This window comes from Drosophila miranda, chromosome 3, assembly GCF_003369915.1.
Source record: "Drosophila miranda strain MSH22 chromosome 3, D.miranda_PacBio2.1, whole genome shotgun sequence".
Lineage (NCBI taxonomy): Eukaryota > Metazoa > Arthropoda > Insecta > Diptera > Drosophilidae > Drosophila > Drosophila miranda.
Genome location: NC_046676.1, coordinates 18,689,166 through 18,712,327, shown reverse-complemented (window position 1 = coordinate 18,712,327; position 23,162 = coordinate 18,689,166). Strand labels below are relative to the sequence as shown.

General features: G+C 49.4%; 5 protein-coding genes across 5 annotated transcripts; 3 read left to right on the top strand and 2 right to left on the bottom strand.

Moving 5' to 3' along the window:
- Positions 1-478: 478 nt before the first annotated feature.
- On the bottom strand, positions 479-4,215 carry LOC108158588 (SNF-related serine/threonine-protein kinase). The gene is made up of 9 exons (XM_017291039.2): positions 3,986-4,215; positions 3,548-3,841; positions 3,250-3,468; positions 2,966-3,141; positions 2,531-2,891; positions 2,342-2,467; positions 2,152-2,275; positions 1,454-2,092; positions 479-1,385 (listed from the first exon to the last, which is right to left on the bottom strand). Exons 2-9 carry the CDS (start codon positions 3,751-3,753, stop codon positions 669-671), a joined length of 2,568 nt encoding a protein of 855 aa, XP_017146528.1. The 5' UTR covers positions 3,754-3,841; positions 3,986-4,215; the 3' UTR covers positions 479-668.
- Positions 4,216-4,497: 282 nt separating this feature from the next.
- Positions 4,498-8,244, top strand: LOC108158587 (ubiquitin carboxyl-terminal hydrolase 20). Its single transcript, XM_017291038.2, has 5 exons — positions 4,498-4,706; positions 4,843-5,221; positions 5,284-6,070; positions 6,140-7,509; positions 7,575-8,244. The coding sequence occupies exons 1-5, from the start codon at positions 4,623-4,625 to the stop codon at positions 7,889-7,891; spliced, it is 2,937 nt and encodes a 978-aa protein (XP_017146527.1). The 5' UTR covers positions 4,498-4,622; the 3' UTR covers positions 7,892-8,244.
- Positions 8,245-10,194: 1,950 nt separating this feature from the next.
- LOC108158591 (SET domain-containing protein SmydA-8) lies at positions 10,195-12,402 on the top strand. The gene is made up of 6 exons (XM_017291043.2): positions 10,195-10,489; positions 10,553-11,004; positions 11,069-11,497; positions 11,568-11,675; positions 11,744-11,928; positions 12,010-12,402. The coding sequence occupies exons 1-6, from the start codon at positions 10,223-10,225 to the stop codon at positions 12,249-12,251; spliced, it is 1,683 nt and encodes a 560-aa protein (XP_017146532.1). The 5' UTR covers positions 10,195-10,222; the 3' UTR covers positions 12,252-12,402.
- Positions 12,403-13,385: 983 nt separating this feature from the next.
- LOC117187891 (ATP-dependent translocase ABCB1) lies at positions 13,386-19,859 on the top strand. Its single transcript, XM_033390825.1, has 9 exons — positions 13,386-13,613; positions 15,133-15,358; positions 15,427-15,710; positions 15,794-17,747; positions 17,816-18,121; positions 18,189-18,328; positions 18,397-18,958; positions 19,028-19,174; positions 19,240-19,859. The coding sequence occupies exons 1-9, from the start codon at positions 13,492-13,494 to the stop codon at positions 19,438-19,440; spliced, it is 3,942 nt and encodes a 1,313-aa protein (XP_033246716.1). The 5' UTR covers positions 13,386-13,491; the 3' UTR covers positions 19,441-19,859.
- Positions 19,649-23,072, bottom strand: LOC117187892 (heat shock 70 kDa protein cognate 5). Its single transcript, XM_033390826.1, has 6 exons — positions 22,884-23,072; positions 22,715-22,761; positions 21,806-22,384; positions 20,616-21,720; positions 20,408-20,548; positions 19,649-20,337 (listed from the first exon to the last, which is right to left on the bottom strand). Exons 1-6 carry the CDS (start codon positions 22,971-22,973, stop codon positions 20,236-20,238), a joined length of 2,064 nt encoding a protein of 687 aa, XP_033246717.1. The 5' UTR covers positions 22,974-23,072; the 3' UTR covers positions 19,649-20,235.
- Positions 23,073-23,162: the final 90 nt, after the last annotated feature.

Below are 23,162 nucleotides of genomic sequence, written 5' to 3'. Positions count from 1 at the left end.
ACCCACTGGTCATTAACGGGCTAATCGTTCTCTGTGCTACTGATTCTTTAACAGTAGAACCAGTTTATTTCACGCTCCCCGTGTCGGAGAACTACTTCTTTGCGTCAAAGTTCTGCTGTAGTATATTTTAAAAATAAGACATCGGTAAAGTAATTGCAGAAGTCGGTTATCATGGCAACCGGCGACACAATCGGAGATGGCCAGAATGGCTTTAAAAACCGACGCAAATCTCACCCATGTTTTTGCTGTGATAATGCAAGTTTATTTAATTATTTAATTTAAGTTTAAATTACTTAATTTAATTTAAATAATAAAATGTAGCTTTAAAATATAACACAACCCGGGCACACAAATGGGCAGGCACGAGTTGATTTTAAAACGCAAATAAATTTACAGGGCTTACACTTCCTCTCCGTCCATCCTTTATCTAAAAATATGTTTAGAGGATGAGCTCTTTTTTCAAGACATATTCCTGGGATTTTTGGATATTTCTAATATATATATTGGTAACTTTACTTGTTCAATTAATACATGCATATTTACTACGTAATATATTTCGCTTAACCAAGTTTTATATTTAGAATGCACTTTGCAATGAAGTAACTTGTATCTGTTTCTATTTATATTTCTATTTATGTTTTTTGTTTATGTTTCCGTTTCATCATCTATTAAGAGAAATTCACAACGGGAAAATACTTTCCCAGCCGCCGAATTTTCTTCATGGTCACAAAGCATTTAGAGCCGGTAACATGTATTGCTTTGGTAAGGCTTTTATCCTTCAAAATCAGATCGATCTCCTCGATTGAATTCAGATTATAAATATCTTTTGGTGTTTCGTCGTAGGATTTCTTTTTGTTGCTATTGCTATTGCTCTGGCTATGGTTGTTGTTGTTCAAGTGCCTACTAAGATTGGTGTTATTATTAAAATATTGCTTTTGCTGAAGCGTAGCTTTGGCTGCATTCAATCTATGCATGATTTGGTCCTTGGTATCATGAGGTTCCGGTGCAGCTATGGTCTTGGGCTTCGTTTCGGGCTCCTCATCATCATCGTACTCTTCCTTTGTTTCGGCAACGGAGAATGTGCTGGTGTTTAAGTTGGACTGCAAATATCTTTGATCGATATGTTGTGTTGATGTGGACGCCGTCGCAGCCTCGCCCTCGGCGTAGCTGCGGTGCCGCAGCTCGTATTCCTGAGCCTCTGTGATACGATCCAGCGACTGACTCTCGCGCATACGCCTCCTTCTTGTGGCTGACGATGTGGCTGTCGTGCCCTCTATTAGCCCCGATTGCTGCTTCTCAGCTTGTGAATGCTTGTCTACATGGTCTTTCGGCTGTTTTCTATTCTTTTGTGTGTGAGATTTGCGTGTTTCTTCAGATTTATTTGGCTGAAATTGGAATATAATTTTCAATTTCGATAGACAGGAAGAGGCTGGTCGGTAGGAGATTTACTTACCTCCTTGCATTGTCCTTGTCCTTCCTTCTTGCCGCTTACGCCACTGCTTTTCGAGATGAAATTTGTCGCACTGCTGGCCGAACCAGGCGGCGGATAGAGTTGATCCTGCGAGTCGCTGGAGTCATCGTGCGAGTCCCGCCGGTGCATGCGAAACCGTGTGGGAGTATCGCCCACGAACTTATTGATCTTTTTCTTGTTTCGCGTCTTTGTGTCATCGTCGGAGGCCTCTGAGCTGCTGCACGACGGCGTGCCTTTGTTAAGTTTTGTGCGACGGTGACTGAGCACCGGATTCTTACTACTGCTCGGCAGGGGCTTCAACTTGCCAATCTCCAGCTCCTTCAGACCTCTCAGAGTGTCTTCGTCTATCTTGGCATTTTTCTCCATTTGCTTGAGCTTCTGAGCCAACGTAGCATCTACGGCTACGACTATCTTTGTGCGTGAATTTCGAGGCACTCCTACTGCGGCGAGGACAGCGGTAGGGGCAGTACGCCCCTGCACCGCTCGATTGACGAGTCCTTCAGCAGTATGTTCCAGTCGCGATGTGGTCACTTTTAGGTCATTTCCAACCACAGAATCCTCGCTGGCAGACTCCTCCTCGTCTTCCTCCCGCACAATACTGCACTTGCGACTCCGCTTGTCCTAAACGAATGCGAATGCAGTGAAGTTCCAGAAAACAATAGAAATAGTACTGAACTTACTGGCTTGCCGCCGTCGCTTACTAATTGGGCTGCGGGCGTCACATTGATGCTGATGGGGACACCCTTGGGGGCTTCTGTGGGACTGGGTTTCTCAGCTACCGGCTTGCGGCTCGCATCCTCCGCTCTATTAAAGGATATTTTTAAAAATTGTGTGTATTCCTTTTGAACGCCATTGCCGTTCAGCACTTACTTCATGCTTGCTTCATTTAGAAGCTTCTGCTTCTGTGCCTGTTCGTCTCGCCGCCTTCGCAGCCGCATTTCCGCCAGCAAAAAGTATGTGGCCGTTATATGATTGTACTTATTCTTGTCGAGAGCCCTGCATCGTATGAAATCGAAGGTTAGCCAGGAGTAAGCCAGGTCTTGTGCGGTATCTACTCACTGCACTATCTCCTCCTTGGACGCAATATTTCCGTTGATCATTTTCTGTATGATAAAGGCATGATCCTCCTCACTGAGCTGCTCGCGGCTGACCAAAGGCAGAAAATGCTCGGTGGAAGTCGAGTCCGGCTCGTCGAATGGCTTCAGCCAGTCCGAAGAGGCCAATTCCTCTACAGTCGCTCGCTTCTTGGGATCCCGTACCAGCATCGAAGCAATCAAAGTGCGGCACTCCGCCGAAACGTGCGTGGGCACAGTGTACTTGCAATCCATGATCATGGTCAAAGTCTCCGAGTCGTTGGCCTTCTCGAATGGCGCCTGTCCGACCACCAGCATGTACAGAATGACACCAAGCGACCAAATATCTAAAAGATAAAGCCAAATACCAGCTAGAGAAGAGTCTATCGCCAAACCAAATTAACCAAATCGACACACTCACCTACTGCAGGTGCGTCGTACGAATCACCCAACAAGATCTCCGGAGCGGAGTAGGCCAGGCTGCCGCAGAAGGTTTCCAATTTTTGGCCGGGTGAGAATTTGTTGCTGAACCCAAAGTCGGTGAGCTTGACGAGGCCGAGCTTCTCGAAAAACACCACATTCTCAGGCTTCAAGTCCCTGTGGGTTGCGTGTGACGCGCCGCGCCACGAAACGGAACGAAGCGAAAAGTTACGTAAATTGCTGATCGGTGGACTGTATTATCAGTGGGCGTGAATGCGAACTCACCGGTGTACAACGTGGAGCTGATGACAGTACGTGATCGCACGTAGGATTTGCCGGAAATACTTTCGCGCCAGCTCCTCACTGAGTCCGGCTTCATGCTTCATTATGTAATCGTACAAATCTCCCCCGTCGCCTAGCTCCAGCACCAGGTACAGCTTGGTCTGTGTGTCAATGACCTCGTACAATCGGACCACATTCGGATGCTGTACCAGCTTCATGCAGCTATTGTGGGTCAAGGTCACACATTGCACATTAGTTGACACGACAACCCCTGGCTTCTTTTAGACTCTACTCTACTCACCGCACTTCTTGGAACAGATGCGCCTTAGAGACCTCATCCAGCTTTGACTTATCAACGACTTTCACTGCCACCTTGGCCCCAGTGAACACGTGACGCGCCAGCTTCACAACGGCAAAGTGGCCCGATCCCAGTGTCTCCTCCAGATCGTACAGACCGGCGATCCCAGATCCCAGGCCGCCACCTACAGGCTGCGTTTCCAGAGTCATGTTGAGTTGAGTGCTTTTCAACTTTTTCTATTGACCCACAAGCCGAGCTGCCTATCCGGCGAGCAAAACTGTCCGCGATTAGCTAAAACTATAATTAAATGGGAAAGCATTTCGGGCCTCAGTTTTCGTTGGAAAAGCGGGTTCAACTGGAATATTTTCTAATAAGCATCGACCCCAAATCGAGGCAGGGCTGTTACACAAGGGGATGGATGTTGAAAGGCAGGGCTGTTACCGTTTTAGACCAGAGCTGTGCCAGAGCCTCCAGCAGCCGCAGCAGCAAAACTATAATATGCAGGCCATTTTGCAATTTCTGTGGTCGAAGCTTGCCTTTACGTTGTTAATAAAACGGTCTTGAACTAAACACTTTGCCGTTATCACACATGAAAATGAATCTTAGAATCTTTGTATACACATTTCGTGGTTGCATTGGTGTCGATGTTTTGCTACGTACAGTTTTGAAGTCACATTGCGACAGGGATGCATTGAAGTTTAAGCAGCCGATAGTAGCACCAATCGATAGTGGTCTTGAAGTGTAGTCGAAAACGACCATAGACAACAAAATTTAATTCCTTTTTATTGATTGAACTGTCGTGGGACTATTCAATTGTGTGACACAGAGTCCAGTAACTTTGGTATCACCTGCGATTGCTACACATCGATTGGCCACATCGGTAGCTGCCCGGCCGTCCCCTATAGAGCTGTCAAACCATCGATTGTAGCGGCTAGCACCATAACATCGATACTATCGATAGTGCCCTCGTTGGTTTGACACCTCTAGTCCCCTACTCAAATCCAAATTCCTCAGTCAAAATATAAAATTTACAAAACAAATATATAATAGAAAAATATACAAACAGCGAATAAGTAGAATGAGTTTTGGGCTTAACACACAATCGCAAAGTACACATGTAGAAAGCAATAATCGTACTCTGGAGTCGGACCTGCCACAAAAGGTGAGTGTGTGAGACCACGAGCTGGACTGTATTTCGTTCGCATTGTTTTGACCAATCAGAAGTGAACTCTATTACATGACTTTCGATTTTGTGACATTGACAATCGTGTGAAATTGTTCGTCCTTTCCTCTTGCAGCACGCAAACGGACACGCTATGGCAGATGCCGACCATGACCCGTATTTAAACGAAAGAATCATGAGTTCCCACGAAGCGCTCTTCAGTGGATCGTTGAACTCGCTTGCCCAGAAAGACGAGAGCATGGAAGAGGATGTTGTCGGTTCCGGGACAGGCCTCGTCGGACTGCAAAACATTGCCAACACATGCTACATGAACTCGGCACTCCAAGCGCTGAGTAATCTGCCGCCCATGACTCACTACTTCATCAACTGCAGCGATCTGGTGGAGTACATTGCGGATCAGAGAGCGAATGCCCGAATCTGCAAGCCAGCGGGTCTGGCCAAGAGCTACATTCGCCTGATGCAGGAAATCTGGTCGGAGATAGAAGACCCCAAAGGTAGATTCGTCATTGATTCTGATAGATGGAACAAAATGCTATACAAAATGTGTTGTTTACAGAATACATCGCCCCCCGTGGCATTTTGTATGGCATACGATCGGTGCATCCGATATTTCGGGGCTACCATCAGCATGACACGCAGGAGTTCCTTCGCTGCTTCATGGATCAGCTGCATGAGGAACTCACGGAGCAGGTTTCTCCACAGCCGCGGCAATCGCAGCAATCGCAACAGCGTCAGAATAAACAGCCCAACGAAACTGACGACGAAAACGAGGATGAAGTGCCGCCTTCCTCGCATTCGGCGACAGGCTCTGAAAGCGAATATGAAACGTGTGAGAGCAGCATGTCCGAAATCGCGGGGGAAGTCCTGATAAACACCGAATTCTTTGTTACGCCAAGCCGAACTGTCATCGGTTCAAGCACTGCGATTCCAGAGGCTCCTCCAAAGCCGCAGCAGCAGCGTAAACAGAAACAACGTGAAACGTCGTCAGATCAAAAACCACCAATAGAGTCGGCTCGTTCCATCATCAGTGACGTGTTTGATGGCAAACTGCTCTCCGCCGTTCAATGCCTCACCTGCGATCGGGTGTCCTCACGGCAGGAAACATTCCAGGATCTTTCACTGCCTATTCCCACAAGAGACTTCCTCAATGTGCTGCACCAAACGCATAGCCTAAGTGTCCAGAGTCTGAGCGCCGCCGAAACATCAAGCAGAACCAATGACGGCTGGTTGGCGTGGATGTGGGGCGTGTTTAGATCGTGGCTGTATGGACCCTCGGTAACACTCTACGATTGCATGGCTAGTTTTTTCAGTGCGGACGAGCTTAAAGGCGACAACATGTACAGGTGAGAGTTTGCATTAGTGAAGTAAGTGTATTCCAATTGCTCAATTATCCTTCATGTGATTCATTACAGCTGCTCGCGATGCAACAAACTGCGAACGGGTATCAAGTACTCGCGTGTAATCAACCTGCCCGAGGTGCTGTGCATCCACCTGAAGCGCTTCCGACACGATCTGTCCTACAGCTCGAAGATCTCGTCGCACGTTATTTTTCCCATGGAGGGCTTCGATATGCGGCCTTACGTGCACAAGCAGTGCAAAAGCGAGGTGCCCATCTACAATCTTTCATCCGTGATCTGCCACCATGGCACCGTCGGCGGCGGCCACTACACGTGTTATGCACGCAACACTCTGAACGGCCGTTGGTATGAGTTCGACGACCAGTTCGTGACTGTGGTGAACCCCGATGTGGTGCAGAACTGCCAGGCCTACGTACTTTTCTACCAAAAGCACAATCCCCTGATGAAGCTCGTCCGCGAAGAAGCCAAACATCTGTTCAAATCACACCCCTTCTGCGATTCTGACATTCAGTTTTATGTGACGCGCGAGTGGCTCTCCCGCCTGGCCACCTTCTCCGAGCCGGGTCCCATCAATAACCAGGAAATGCTGTGTCCCCATGGCGGCGTTCTACATTCCAAAATGCCTATGATCAGCCAGATTGCAGTGCCGATTTCCCAGCCCCTGTGGGACTTTCTGTGCAAAACTTTCGGCGGTGGACCGCCAGTGAACATTCTCTTTGAGTGCGAGATTTGCAAGCGCGCGGCTGAGGCGCTCTCCAGGCGACAGCAGCATGAGCTAAGCGAGTTTACCAAATTGAACGGGCTTCAGAGCGAGTTCGACTCATCTGCCATTTTTGCCATCGACATGCCCTGGCTGCGGTCTTGGCAGAACTTCTCCCGCGGTAAGACCTCCAAGGAGCCGGGCCCCATCAAGAATGAGGGAATAGCCTCTTCCACGGATAGCAACTGTACCATCCGCAGTGTGAGGATCGGATCGGATTATGCTCAGCTTAATGCCCGCTCATGGCGGCTCCTGCACGGCATCTATGGCGGCGGACCGGAGATCTTGCTGCGACAGGCTCTCTCTGACGACGACGAAGAAGAGATCGAAATCATAGACCAGGACGATGAGTGCTATGACGTAGAGTCGCCAGAGGCTGAAGAGGAAGATATAACGGCCAATAGTTACCTGGGTAATCATTCCGACACCGAAAGCAGCCGAGGACGCCGCACCACCCCGAGTCCAAGTGTGAGTCCCGGCCCCTCGCCAAAGCCGCAGCCACAGCAGACTGTCGAGACGACCACGACCCCCATCCCTGAGCAGCACAACACCCCAAAATCAAAGCGCAGCAGAACCAGCGTGACTACCTTGCGGCTCAACATGCGCAAGCGAGGGAAGCGCAATCGGAGCAGCTTCAAGCACGCGGATATGTTTGGAGCCAAAGGTTAGAAACGTCACAACTCAGGCACAAAGAGTAGTTACTTATTTATGTTCGTTCTGCTATTACAGGGAACTACAATGTCAAAACCAATGCGGAACCACCAGCAGCAGCACCAGCAGATCGGGATAAGAATAAGGAAAGGGGAAAGGATAACGAGAAGGAAAAAACCACTGCATTTCAAAGCGAATACAGCATACCAATATCGATACCATTCCAAAGTGACAATTTCCAGGTCAACGGCTTGCCGGAGAAGACGCGCGAAAAGGGCAAGCGGCGGAACAGTGTCGGCGGCAGCAAGACAAACAACAACAAGGACAACGTCACCCTGCAGAAGTTTGTGACGGTGCGCGAGCCCTCTGAGCCAACGGATGAGAGTGAGATTTGATCGATAGCGCGGGCGGATACAACATGCCAGCCGAAAAACAGGCCACAATCAAGGTTTAGGCGCAGACAGAAGCGCCATTAGTTTATATACCTCAGTGTATAGCTGGGTGGAGGCTATATAAATTGTGTAAAAATTGTATTTATGAATTGATGATAATCGAAGTGCTATCGCCGTTGCATTCGCATACGCATACGCATACACCTTTCTAGTTTTATTAGCTATAATTGACCCAGGGACAGAGATGGAGAGGCAAGGCCCGCTCCTTGCCGAGATGAGCACTCAAACGATTGCACACACAGTAGGATGATTTAATTGAATTGGAAAATAAATCAGATTATGCATGCATCCATCAACCAGGACTATTGGTAAATAAGAGACAAAATTCTTGAAACCTGCCATTACTATTATAATAAAAAAAAAAAAAAAAAAAATAGAAAGCCAGAAGAAGCATAAATCCAACCACATACACAGTGTATGTGTATATACAACCATATTCACAGTGTGCCTATAGTACATCCATAGCATAGCCAAGGCACCGGAACAGCTGCTTTTCGGGAACAAAAAGAACCTCCGCCAGAGCGATCATCATCAGCCTCCTCCATCCTACGTCGCTCATTTCTTTCGGACCGTACTTAAACCTCCGCATCCCGACGTCTCGGAGCGCCCTAAACCTCCGCAACAAATCTTCTCGGAGCGCTCATAAACCTCCGAAACATCTCTTCTCGGAGCGCTCATAAACCTCCGCATCAAATCATTTCGTAGCGCAATTAAACCTCCGCAACAAATCGTACTTAAGCCTTCGCGACCTAGACCAAAACCGGCCACTTGCGGCCACCCAGAAGGAAGATACGAGCCCCTACTAAACTCTATTTTTGTATCGCTTAATCCACGCCTTCTTGAACTACGAGACACTTTCAGCTACCTTATCCAGAGGTCTAACAAATTTCTGGGAACCCCAACGCGGCGAGCATACGGCCGTAGCGTCGTCATAGTTGTATTCTATATTTTGAAGACTACTAATTGTGGGTGCCACATCCGCACATGAGTTTTGTTTGCTGTAAATGTCCAAATGTTTGCGCAAGGTGCGGGCCTAGTCCAGCTGTTGAAACTTAAATTAAATTAATTAAATTTCAAATCTGTTTCGGAAGCAACCACTCTTCCTCATCAACGATCTTTCATTTTCCAAATCTGGAAAATGTGACGAACAGCATGATCGATTTGTCCCAGTCAATAAATAATTTGGTCAAAGATTGCTCCAGTCAATAAATAATCTTCAGAGCTCGTGAAGAACGTCTTCCACAAAATTAAACTTCGCTAAGACCACTCATGGGAAGGAGAGGACTTTGAGTTGAAAACGGTGCATGGGACTTATTACGCCGTAGTCTCTTTTGTGCTACAACAATAGGAGCATTGTAAGCAAATATACTCCTTTGGAGTATTTATTTTCTTTCTTTATTTCTTATACCTATACTAATAATTAATAACAGAAAACTTTACTGTACATCTCAACATTGCCGTATTCGTGTTCGCTAACGACGACGCCTCGGGCCTGCTCGTCCTTAGGCAGCAGTTGCTCATGGGGCAGCTGGTACTGCTGCTGCTGCACTGGCTGATACTGTTGCAGGAGGGCTGGAGGAAGTACTGCGACGGTGGCGGTGGTCCCTGAAAGTATTGTACTTGATTCAAGTACTGCAGCCGCTGCTGCAGGTGGTGGGCCCTTTGCTCTGAGAGGGCCTCTTCCAAAATACGGTTAATTTGTGTACTTCATCCTCGACCTTCGATCCCTCTCGGAGTGGATTTTATCCTCCGTCGACCAATTCTTTCGGGCCGTACTCAAGCTTCCCAACTTCTCGGAGCGCCCTAAACCTCCGCCACAAATCTTCTCGGAGCGCACATAAACCTCCGCAACAAATCCTCTCGGAGCGTACTTAAGCCTTCGCGACCTAGACCAAAATCGGCCGGACGATCACTCGAACCAGCCACTTGCGGCCACCCCGATGGAAGATATGAGCCCCTACTAAGTTCTGTACCATCAACTCTATTTTTGTATCGCTTAATCCTCGCCTTCTTGAACCACGAGACTGTCTTTCAGCTACCACATCCAGAGAACCCCAACGCGGCGAGCATACCCCGGCCGTAGCGCCGTCGTAGTTGTATTCTATATTTTGAAGGCTACTTTTAGGGTCGGTGCCTCATCCACACATGAGTTTTGTTTGCCTTTAGCACAGCATTGGTACACTCCACAGTGGGATATTTATAGAGTCCCGGTCCCCCCCCCTCCCCCCATCACCATCACAATGTACAGGCACACAGATGTGATGTGCTCTTCTAATGCCCGATTGCTCGCACAGTTTTGAAGAGACTCGGCAAATCGTGTGGCAGTGGATGCACACCGTACCGTACTTTTACGTATACAGAAACAGCATCAGTTGTCCACTGCTCATCGATTGCGCCATGTCGTCAGCGATGAATCCCTGCAATGTGTGCGAGCAGCCGACCAAGAGCAAGTGCTCCAACTGCAACCAGGTCTCCTACTGCAGCGTGCAGCACCAGAAGCAGGACTGGAAAGCCCACAAGTCCAGTTGCCACCCATTCAAGGCAGGTTTTCGCGAACTTTCCTGCCCCGCTACGACATAACCTCAACCTCACATTCATTTTCAGATTGCCCACAATGATCTGCTTGGACGACACTTGGTGGCCACGCGTACAATAAAGCCCTACGAGATCATACTGAAGGAGGCGCCGCTGGTGCGAGGACCCGCACAGATCACGCCGCCCGTCTGCATGGGGTGCCTGAACAGCATCGAGCCCGAGGATCACATCGACTGTGACCTATGCGGATGGCCCCTGTGTGGACCCGAGTGCAAATCGCTCGGGGAGCACAGGGCGGAGTGTCAGCTTACCCAGGAGCGGGGTCAGAAGGTCAACGTTCACGAGTTCAACGGCTCCCATCCGCTGTACACCTGCGTGAGCACCGTGCGCTGTCTGCTCATCGGTGAGACAAGCCCGGAGAAGGCGAGCAAGTTCCAGGAGCTGGAGTCCCTGGAGTCGACCAGGCGTGGGTCCAACCAGTGGAAGGCGGACCTGGCCAGCATTGGCCAGTTCATACCCAAGTGAGTATCACCATATGGGAAGACTCATGATGCGATTCTAATCTAATCATCGGTTTCCGGCCAGGTTCTTCAAGACGGAGAAGTTCAGCGAGGAGGAAGTCATGAGAGCAGTGGGTGCCCTCCAGATCAATGGCCACGAAGTCCCCACCTCCGATCCCCCGCACGTGGCCGTCTTCTACACGGCCTCCTTCACGGAACACTCTTGCATGCCGAATCTGGCCAAGAGCTTCAACAAGAACGGACACTGCATCCTGTGGGCCCCGCGCGAGATCAAGAAAAACTCTCACTTGAGCATCTGCTACTCAGACGCAATGTGGGGTACCGCTGATCGACAGCGGCATCTCGTCCAGACGAAGCTCTTCAAGTGCGCCTGCGATCGCTGTACCGATGTCACGGAGCTGGGCACCAACTACAGCGCCATAAAGTGTGAGGACCGACGGTGCGATGGTCTGATGCTGCCAAGCAAAACCGACGATTGGAATGGAAGTTGGAAGTGAGTGTCACGGCGTATCGCCGTACCGTGACCCCTTTTAATACTCCAATAACCTTGTGTTCCTTTCCAGGTGCCGCGAGTGCCAGAAACAGGTACAGAAGCATTATATAGACCAGATCCTGGAGCGGGCGGGCAAGGACCTGCAGAGCATGGAGAAAACGGCCGAAAACGGTTTAAAGTGAGTAATTTCCAGATGGTAAAGTTGTCTCAACTCGGCACTCTTCTCCTCTTCTCTCCCTTCTGCAGATACCTGAAGCACTACGAGAAGTGGCTGCCGCCGCGGCACTACCACATGAGTGAGGTGAAGATTCTGCTGGTCCAGCTCCTGGCCAAGGATCAGCAGGAGCTGATGGTAATGCCCGACGACAAGTTGGCACTGAAGCTGCAGTTCGCCTGGGATCTCGTCCAACTATACGAGACCATTGCGCCATGTAAGGGCCATAACTGATATTTTGCAGCGTATGCGGGGGGCGTTATCTCAAGTGATTCTATCCTATTATGTGTATCCACAGGTGAGGTACGCACGCTCGGCACGCTTTGTTTCGAGCTGCACTCGGCCATTGCCGAGCAAACACGTCGTGTGTCCCTGGAGACGAGTCTGTCACCCAAGGACCGGCTGGAGGAGTCACTCCTGTACGTGGACAAATGCGTGAACTACCTGCAGTACGAGTCGGACATCTTTGTGGAGGGTCACATTCTCAAACAGGCCAAGATCAATCGCGATGCCTTGCGCATGGTCATGAGGATCTCCTAGCTGGCCTCCCCCCAATCCATTGCCAGCAATTCAATGACGTCCAGAGATAATCAGCAATTATTCAGAAGTGCCAGCTAGCCTCTCGCAGGGGGTCTCAAGTGCATGCCTTTTTCGAAATCAGAAATAAATTATCATTACTGGATTTGCTTAATTGTCTACCACCGACTGATTTCCACAATCGGATTCGCCGAATCACCGAACAGTACCATTCAATCTGCAGAGTAATGCTATCGTTCGTCTTTTTCACGCGCCCACGTCATAATTCGATTTGTACAATATATTCGGGCGCGTGAGGAAGGCCCGATAAGGGCAAGACATTCAGTTTTGGTGTATTCGTACTCTATACTACTTGAACTGCTATCTCCGGCAGCCCCGCACTCTGTCCACCTCCCATCATTCGATAACCATACGAATTTTTTCCATTTATTACTAATTTATAGCTGAGGGTGGATCATGCACGAACTGTTTCCCCAAATTAAAAGGAATCAAGGCAGCAATTACTCATTAGTACTTAGAGTGGGATAACGATGAATTAGCTTTTCCCAATGCCGAAAGTATCTTTGTCCATATACAAAACATTTTATAGACCTTTTTTAAATAAATTTTAATGGGCTTACTGCTGGACAAGTCAGGATTCAGGACTCACAATGAAACCTGAGAAAATATATGTACATATACCAGATGAAGATATACTCACACTATATGCTTTAATGCCATGATCGATTGTAGTTTTGTATATGCAATCAATAGATTTAGTGCATTTACCTGAAATCCCATCAAATTTCGAAGCCAATTGATCATGGAATATAAAAAAGTAGACAGTTGCCAACTGCTGCCATTAAGAATACCCCATCACCAGGTGGAGCAAATGGCATTCCAATGGGATCGATCACTCAGATTTCGCGTCTTCACGTTCTAAGGTATTTCATTCATTCCATGGCATTGCTGGCCAGGTATTTCACCAGCAGACCAGAATCACCGTTAGTCTTAAGAATTGGGCACTTCGATTCGATCAATTAACATGGTCGATAAGCACTATCAGACGTGATAAGGCCCGCTTATGGCTCTTGACTGCTCGGAGCATTATGAATATACATATAAATGACCGAACCTGGGCACAAATTTTAATAGTCTCTTTCGCTCAGCGGTACCACTAGTATCACCAGGAGGTCTCTGATACCTTAAACGGATTGATATATAGATCGATATAGTGTGACTTTTCCTTCGATACAGAAAAAGGATGACCGCCTCGAACGGCGTCATCGTCAAGGACGACGATGACAAATCGCGTTTGCAGTACAAAACGAACATCGTCCTGGGATCAGCAGCATTCGAAGACCAGGACAAAGACTCAAAGAGCTTGTAAGTTGGAATAAGAGCCACGGAAACGATCAAAGGACATCCAAAGTGCAAAAGTGAATCATTGATGCAATTCTGCAAGAAATTAAAAATTAAGTGTGCAACAAACAGAACAGTGGTTAAATAGACTGAAGAGTATCTACTCATTCAGAACCGAACCTGAGCGATCATTTAGTTTCTCCGAAAGAGATGAGTTTCTCCCAGTATAATGAAAGGAAGCACTTCTATAATTTTTTTTATGTGAAAAATGTATACCCCTGCCTTGCCATTATTGTGTGCAAGAAATTTTTTTTTTGTTTTTTTTTTTTTGTTTTTAAATCATCTCAAGGATGATCGGAATTTTGATCGTAGCACTGTAGCCACATTGATCAGATACTGGTGATGTAGTTTGGCGAGTTTGACAGGTCGGTATATAAAAAAAAGAGGAAAATTACTTAACTGTTTTAGAAAATCAACTGAAATTACTTTATAACATGATGAAGAAAAAAGGGGTCAAAAGTTTAAGTCAGCAGTTTTGATGAAGATTGCCAGCTCTCTGAGATGTAGCGGCTCTTTTTTGATTAATAATTAATGTAAATTGTTATAATATTTAAAGATTTTGAAAGAAATTTAAAAGAAGAATTTAACCTTTACCAAAATGTCACTTCAACGATGACATTGCTAATTATACCATAATAAAAAGAATCAAGTGACGACCTTGTTGATACCCTCTCAAGCCTCAAGTGTGTCACTTCTCTGTTCTTCCATTATCCAATACAAAGTTTTCGATAGATTCCAGGCATTAATAGATCTGCTTGAAATTTTAGAATAGTTTTTCTAAATACGAAATACCGAAAACTTTGGGTGGCTGCAAATTAATGTATTTTACGACGAAAAAATAATAAGTGCGTGCGTTCGTTTTCAATAGATTTTGTCGACTCCCCTATATTCAAACAATTTCTTTTAAGCCTATCGTACCTACGGTGGCGAATTCGCCAAGAGCTTTTATTGCGCTCCCGCTTTGCCCTAGCCTAACTTACACTAGACTTCATCAAATTCGATCCTAATATTATTCTAATACAATTTATAAGCCAAATGGCGCTACACGGCTGAATATTCAAATGTTAGACGATTCATTGAGATCTTTTTGAGTGCGGTGATATAGAGTCATAGTTCTAATTTCCAACTACATATATAATTAGGCTATGTATCTCGTTTTTAACATTCATTCGTTCATCGATGATTAGGGTATCGTATCGTTCATCGATGTCTAAAACAATAAATTTAGAAAACAACAAAAAGCACAATAAAGCACGTCTGCGGCACAACATGATAATATTATATTATATTACGTTCTACATATGGACGCGCGTATAGGCGGCTGATATGAGCTGATACTGGTGTCATTCGAAGATAAGGAATTTGCAATCGCCAGGCGATAGGGCCACGCCACAGATAGTTTCATGTTCAAGCGGTTATGGCGTCAATAGAAACGACTGTGTTAATGACCGATGATTGGCGTGCGCGTCGCCCTTTATTGCAGTGCTCCCAACAAGACGAAAAAAAAGAATTCTAAGCATGACGAGGCGGAAGAGGAGGAGCAGGACGATGGCTCCTACAAAGAGGAGGTCAAACAGGTTGGCTACTTCCAGATGTTCCGCTATGCCACCACCAAGGACCGCATGCTCTATGTCATCGGACTTCTGTCCGCCGTAGCCACTGGTCTCACGACTCCCGCCAACAGCTTAATCTTCGGCAACCTGGCCAACGTAAGTGGCAGTAGTTTTTGTGTGGTTCTATCTCTCATACGCATTCTATATAATCCTACATCCTATAGGACTTTATTGATTCGAGCGTGGCAGTTGAGGGTAGGACGTACCAACGTGACGGTGACGACGTGGGAGATTTGCTCCTCGACAAGGTGCGCGAGTTCTCTCTGCAGAACACATACATTGGAATTGTGATGCTGGTGTGCTCCTATCTCTCCATCACCTGCTTCAATTACGCCGCCCACTCGCAGATTCTGACCATCCGCTCCAAGTTCTTCCGCTCCATCCTGCACCAGGACATGAGCTGGTATGACTTCAACCAGAGCGGCGAAGTGGCCAGCCGCATGAACGAGTAAGTTGCTCCCCAAAAATCCATCCATCCATCCCCCCATCAATCGCTCACTGTTCTCCCTCCCATCTCTCCCTCTCCCCCAGGGATCTGTCCAAAATGGAGGATGGTCTCGCCGAAAAAGTCGTCATGTTCGTCCACTACTTTGTGTCCTTTGTGGGATCCCTGGTTCTGGCCTTCGTCAAAGGCTGGCAGCTGTCTCTGGTGTGCCTTACGAGCCTGCCGCTGACTTTCGTCGCGATGGGACTGGTGTCGGTGGCGACCTCCAGGCTGGCCAAGCAAGAGGTTACCCAGTACGCTGGAGCAGCAGTCGTGGCCGAGGGCGCCCTGTCCGGGATTCGCACGGTAAAGGCGTTCGAGGGAGAGGAGAAGGAGGTGTCCGCCTACAAGGAACGCGTTGTGGCCGCCAAGCTGTTGAACATCAAACGCAACATGTTCTCCGGCATCGGCTTCGGCATGCTCTGGTTCTTCATCTATGCCTCGTACGCTTTGGCCTTCTGGTACGGCGTGGGGCTGGTAATCAAGGGGTACCACGATCCGTATTATGTCAGCTACGACGCCGGCACGATGATCACCGTATTCTTCTCGGTGATGATGGGTTCGATGAACATTGGCATGGCCGCGCCCTACATCGAGGCATTCGGCATTGCCAAGGGCGCCTGCGCGAAGGTCTTCCACATCATCGAGCAGATCCCCACCATCAATCCCATCGGCCATCAAGGTAAGAACCTCAACGAGCCCCTCACGACCATCGAGTTTCGTGACGTCGAGTTCCAGTATCCGACGCGCAGCGAGATTCCCATATTGAACCGTCTCAACCTCAAGATCCATCGCGGCCAGACGGTGGCCCTGGTCGGACCCTCCGGCTGCGGCAAATCCACCTGCATCCAGCTGCTGCAGCGCTTCTACGATCCCGCCGGCGGCGATCTATTCTTCAACGGCACCAGCCTGCGGGACATCGACATTAACAGGCTGCGCTCCCGCATTGGAGTCGTCGGCCAGGAGCCCGTGCTCTTCGCTACATCGATCTACGAGAACATCCGCTACGGACGCGAGGACGCCACTCGGGCTGACATCGAGGCGGCAGCCGAAGCCGCCAATGCGGCCGTGTTCATCAAGAAGTTGCCACGCGGCTATGATACGCTGGTGGGCGAACGCGGAGCTCAGTTGTCCGGAGGCCAGAAGCAGCGAATTGCCATTGCACGGGCCCTGATTCGCGACCCGGAGATACTGCTGCTGGACGAGGCCACCTCGGCCCTGGACACTGCCAGTGAGGCGAAGGTGCAGGCTGCCCTGGAGAAGGTCAGCGCCGGACGCACGACCGTCATTGTGGCCCATCGGCTGTCGACGGTACGCCGGGCGGACCGCATCGTCGTGATCAATAAGGGCGAGGTGGTGGAGAGCGGTACGCACCATGAGCTGATGATGCTGAAGAACCACTACTTCAATCTGGTTACCACCCAGCTGGGCGAAGATGACGGTACCGTACTCAGCCCCAGCGGGGACATTTACAAGAACTTCGACATCAAGGACGAGGACGAGGAGGAGATCAAGGTGCTGGAGGAGGACAATGAGAAGGAGCTAGAGGCCGTCGCGAAGGAAAAGAAGAAGAAGAAGAAGGTCAAGGACCCCAACGAGGTCAAGCCCATGGCGGAGGTGATGAAGATGAACAAGCCGGAGTGGGCGCAGATCACCGTCGGCTGCATCTCTTCGGTGATCATGGGCTGTGCCATGCCCATCTTTGCCGTACTCTTCGGCAGCATCCTGCAGGTGCTCTCAGTCAAGACCGACGACGCGTACGTCCGCGAGAACAGCAACCAGTACAGTCTTTACTTCTTGATCGCCGGCATTGTCGTGGGCATCGCTACCTTCATGCAGATCTACTTCTTTGGCATCGCCGGAGAGCGGCTCACGGAGCGCCTGCGCGGCCTCATGTTCGAGACGATGCTGAAACAGGAAGTGGCCTGGTTTGATGACAAGGCGAACGGCACAGGGAGTCTGTGCGCCCGCCTCTCCGGCGATGCCGCCGCTGTCCAAGGCGTAAGTTGTAACACAATTCCACAATGAATCCTCTCCTGATTGCTTTCTTCACCAATTGATTCCCGCAGGCAACTGGCCAGAGAATCGGCACGATCATTCAGTCTGTTTCCACGCTAGCCCTCGGTATCGGTCTGTCCATGTACTACGAGTGGAGTCTGGGTCTGGTCGCCCTCGCCTTCACGCCCTTCATCCTCATCGCATTTTACATGCAGCGCACGCTCATGGCCGAAGAGAACATGGGCACGGCCAAGACCATGGAGAACTGCACCAAGCTGGCCGTCGAGGTAGTCTCCAACATCCGCACCGTCGTCTCCCTGGGGCGCGAGGAGATGTTCCACCAGACATACATCGGCATGCTCATCCCGTCCGTAAATGTGAGTGGCCACCAGGCTGGAACCATACCCGACTCGATCCCTAATCGATCCCCCACTATACCCACAGAAAGCGAAGAAAAACACCCACTTCCGCGGCCTGGTCTACGGCCTCGCTCGCTCCCTGATGTTCTTTGCGTATGCCGCCTGCATGTACTACGGCACCTGGTGCGTGATAAATCGGGGCATCGAATTCGGAGATGTCTTCAAGTAAGTGCCCAAATAGAGTGCAGAACAAGAGAGGACCAGTCCTAAAGTTACCTTCCCTTTCCTTTCAGAGTATCCCAGGCTTTGATCATGGGAACGGCTTCGATTGCCAACGCCCTGGCCTTTGCCCCCAACATGCAGAAGGGAATCACAGCCGCTAAGACGATCTTCACCTTCCTGCGGCGCCAGCCCATGATCGTGGACCGGCCGGGAGTGTCGCGCGAACCGTGGCACTGCCAGGGCAATGTCACTTACGACAAGGTTGAGTTTAGCTATCCCACGCGCAGAGAGATCCAGGTGCTCAAGGGTCTGGAACTGGGAGTGAAAAAGGGCCAGAAGGTGGCCCTGGTGGGTCCCTCCGGGTGCGGCAAGTCCACCTGCATCCAGCTGATCCAGCGCTTCTATGACGTGGACGAGGGTGCCGCCCTCATCGATGAGCACGATGTTCGAGACGTCTCGATGTCAAATCTGCGCCAGCAGCTCGGCATCGTGTCCCAGGAGCCGATCCTCTTCGACCGCACCATCCGGCAGAACATTGCCTATGGCGACAACGCGAGGTCTGTCACTGACCAGGAGATCATGTCAGCCTGCATGAAGTCTAATATTCACGAGTTCATCGCGAACCTGCCGCTGGTAAGCATCCAGAATCCGCAATCCACATCCCCCCTGGAGATTCAAATATAATCCGTGATTTCCTCCTAGGGTTACGACACGAGAATGGGTGAGAAGGGAGCCCAGCTGTCCGGCGGTCAGAAGCAGCGCATTGCCATCGCGCGCGCCCTCATCCGGAACCCCAAGATCATGCTGCTCGACGAAGCCACCTCGGCCTTGGACGCCGAGAGTGAAAAGGTTGGTACATCCCTCATTCAGCTGAGCTCTCAACAATCATAATCTTTCGCTTTATTCTTTGGCAGGTTGTCCAAGATGCTCTGGATGCCGCATCCGAGGGTCGCACAACGATCAGCATAGCTCACAGACTGTCCACAGTCGTCCATTCGGATGTGATCTTTGTGTTTGAGAACGGCGTAGTCTGCGAGACCGGCTCCCACAAAGATTTGCTGGAGAATCGCGGCCTCTACTACACGCTCTACAAGCTGCAGAGCGGGGCCATGTAGACACCGCCACGCCATTCGCCATAGCATACGATACCATAGCATAGAACTAGATATAGCTTAAGGAACTGCACTGCGATCAAAGACCCCCTGTAGTATCATCCTGTACAAATAAGTTCATAGTCCTAATATTATTTATCTATTTTGAAGTCTCCTCCCAGGAATTTATGAATGAATTTAATTAAAAACCCAATTAAAACATATCTACTTGTAGATTGTAAATATTTGTTTTGTATTTTAAGTTTACATCGATTGTTAAATTTAATTGCATTTTACCCAGTGTCGATTGGTTGTCCACTGGAAACCAACGACCAAATGTAGCTTGAAGTAGGCGTGTCCGTGTCCGTAAAGCTTATTCAGTCGCGTGGCCGTTTTCCGGCCGCATTTGTGCTGTGCTCCTTATCGTACAACTAGAATTTAGTTAGAGTAAACGTAAAAATAAGCGAAATCTTACAGGGAACACAGCACCGCACTGGCCACGCACTGAAAGGACAGCGCAGCTCCACATGGGGAGGAGAGCTCCATCGATCGGTTCCATAATAAACAATAAAAACTTTATGTAATTGATCGCTGGCTCCCATTTCTGGATGGGATCGGATGGGATGGTCTTCGTTTTCTGGGTTCTGTCACTTCTTTCACATTTTTGGGTAAACGCTATGCCGGTTGTTCACGTGTGATTGTGGTTTATGATTTGGAAAAGGAATATGATGTAACTATGTTAAACGTAAATCTTAATAAAAATCCAGGGAAGGCTATCATTAAATAAGAGAACAACAACTATGACTATGGTTGCCTAATTTAGTTCTTGTCTTCCTTCTTTTTCTCGCCAGAAGCGTCGCTGCCTGAACTGCTGCTGTCGGTGGATCCGGCGCCAGCATTGCTCTCGCGCTCAGCGGACATCTGCCAAAAGAAAGAATCAATTAATTAACTGATAAGACAGACACAGGTCACATATATTTGGACAACAAACCTTCTTGTAGGCCATCTCGAAGAGCTTCAACGAAGCCTGCTGCAGCGAGCTGGTGGCCTTCCTGACCTCCTCCAAGTCGGCGGTTTCCTTGTTGGCCAGCAACGTGCGCAGATCGGCAATCTCCTTCTTCAGCTTCTCGCACTGCAATTAAACCGAATCGGATCAGTCAGATCGAAACCTAACCTAACAATTCCTTGTCTATGCATACCTCCTCTGCGGGCAACTGGCTCTTGAACTCCTCCATCTTGGTCTCAGTGTCGTGCACTATGCTCTCGCCCTGGTTGACGATCTCGATCAGTTCGCGCTTGATCTTGTCGGCGCTGGCGTATTCCTCGGCCTTCTTGATCATGTTCTCGATTTCGTCCTTGCTCAGACCGCCGCTCGACTGGATGACAATCTGTTGCTCCTTGCCGGTGCCCTTGTCCTTGGCCGAAACGTGCACAATGCCGTTGGCATCGATATCGAAGACCACTTCGATCTGGGGCACTCCGCGGGGTGCGGGTGGGATGCCGACCAGTGTGAAGGAGCCCAGCTTCTTGTTGTCGTTGGCCATCTCACGCTCTCCCTGGTGCACCTTGATCTCCACCTGGGTCTGGCCATCGCTGGCTGTCGAGAAGACCTGCGACTTCTTGGTGGGGATCGTGGTGTTGCGCGAAATCAGGCGAGTGAACACTCCGCCAAGGGTCTCAATGCCCAGCGACAGGGGAGTGACATCGAGCAGGAGCACATCAGTGACATCACCAGCCAAGACTCCGCCCTGAACGGCTGCACCGACGGCCACCGCCTCATCGGGATTGACGGAGCGCGATGGCTGACGTCCGAACAGTTCCTGCACGGTGGACTGAACCTTGGGCATGCGGGTCATGCCACCAACCAACAGGACCTCTCCAATCTCTGACTTGGCCACCTCGGCATCGGACAGTGCCTTCTGGCAGGGCTGAATGGTGCGCTTGATGAGATCACCCACAAGGCTCTCCAACTTGGAGCGTGTCATCTTCAGGTTCATGTGCTGGGGACCGGCAGAGTCCATTGTCAGGTAGGGCAGATTGATGTCGGTCTGCTGGGAGGAGGATAGCTCGCACTTAGCTTTTTCGGCCGCCTCCTTCAGGCGCTGCATGGCAATGTTGTCCTTGCGGATGTCAATGCCGGTATCCTTCTTGAATTCGGCCACCAGGAAGTTGACGATGTGGTTATCGAAATCCTCACCACCCAGCAGGGTGTCGCCGTTGGTTGACTTGACCTCGAAGACTCCCTTCTGGATTTCCAGAATGGAGATATCGAAAGTGCCGCCTCCCAGATCGTAAACGGCAATGCTGTAAATTTAGAGTGAAAGTAATGAAACCATCTACAATGCATTCAAGAGCAATAAAAAAGCATTGAACTCCAAGGTACACTTACATTTTGTCCTCCGTCTTATCCATGCCGTAGGCCAGGGCCGCTGCTGTGGGCTCGTTGATCACACGCAAAACATTAAGACCGGCAATCTGTCCGGCATCCTTGGTGGCCTGACGCTGCGAGTCATTGAAGTAGGCGGGCACAGTCACCACGGCGTTCCTTACAGGTGTATTCAAGTAGGCCTCGGCCGTCTCTTTCATCTTGATTAGGACGAATGCGCCAATCTGTGAGGGGGAGTACACTTTGCCATCGGTGGACGACACCCAGGCATCTCCATTCGAAGCCTTGACAACCTTGTAGGACAGATTGCTGATGTCCTTCTTCACCTCGGGATCGTCAAAACGTCTGCCAATCAGGCGCTTTGTGGCGTAGAAGGTGTTTTCAGAGTTGGTCACAGCCTGACGCTTGGCTGGCATGCCCACCAGGCGTTCGCCATCCTTGGTGAAGGCGACGTGGGAGGGCGTGGTGCGGGCTCCCTCGGCGTTCTCAATGACCTTTGCCTGCTTGCCCTCCATGACGGCCAGGCAGGAGTTGGTGGTGCCCAAATCGATGCCAATAACTGCACCCTTGACCTCGCCAGACCTAAACAAAAGAGTGAAATATGGATTGCTCGTGAGCAGATGGTGGAAAATCGAAAATGGATAACGCCTGCAAAGAGCTTAGATAAGCGACTAGGCCGCGCCTCTATCTCTGTTCGAGCAAGAAGCTCCAGATGTTTCCAACAATCAAGAGCTGAACTCTTGGCATCCATTGTGATGCAACATCGAGTGTCTGCTGGAAGCTAAAATCTTTTTGGCAGGTTCCATTACATAAGCACAACTACACAACTACCTAGGCGACCGGTCGGTCATTCGGCACTCTCTTGTTCGTTTTAATTTCATTGTAAATGTAAATTAATTAAAGATCACTTACTTGTAACGCTGCTGACCCCACAGTCCATTGCTTGCACCTGGCAGGCTCTGTAAAGAGGTGAAAATGCATCGATCTTTATAGAATGTTCGCGCAAAACATGACCCGCAACGAGCTGAGCGTGAGCATGCCGCTCCGGCTATTATGTAAAGACGGCGGCCGTGGTACTTACGCGGAAGATGCTAGAAGCTCCCGATGCATTTGTGGGCACAACGCCGGCTTGGCGTGCGAGACGTGGCAACAAACTAGGAACACGCAGCATTTTCGGTATTTACTTTAATTGCACAATGTCAAATTAAAAAGCAAAATTTCGTCAGGCGAGCACGTTTCCCGTAAGTAGCGAGGGCTGGAAAAAAAGTAATCGGTCACCAACGGAACGATAGGTTTTATTGGTTTTCACCCAGAGTTGACAACATTCGCTTGTGCAGGTTCGACTATTTAAAATACAATG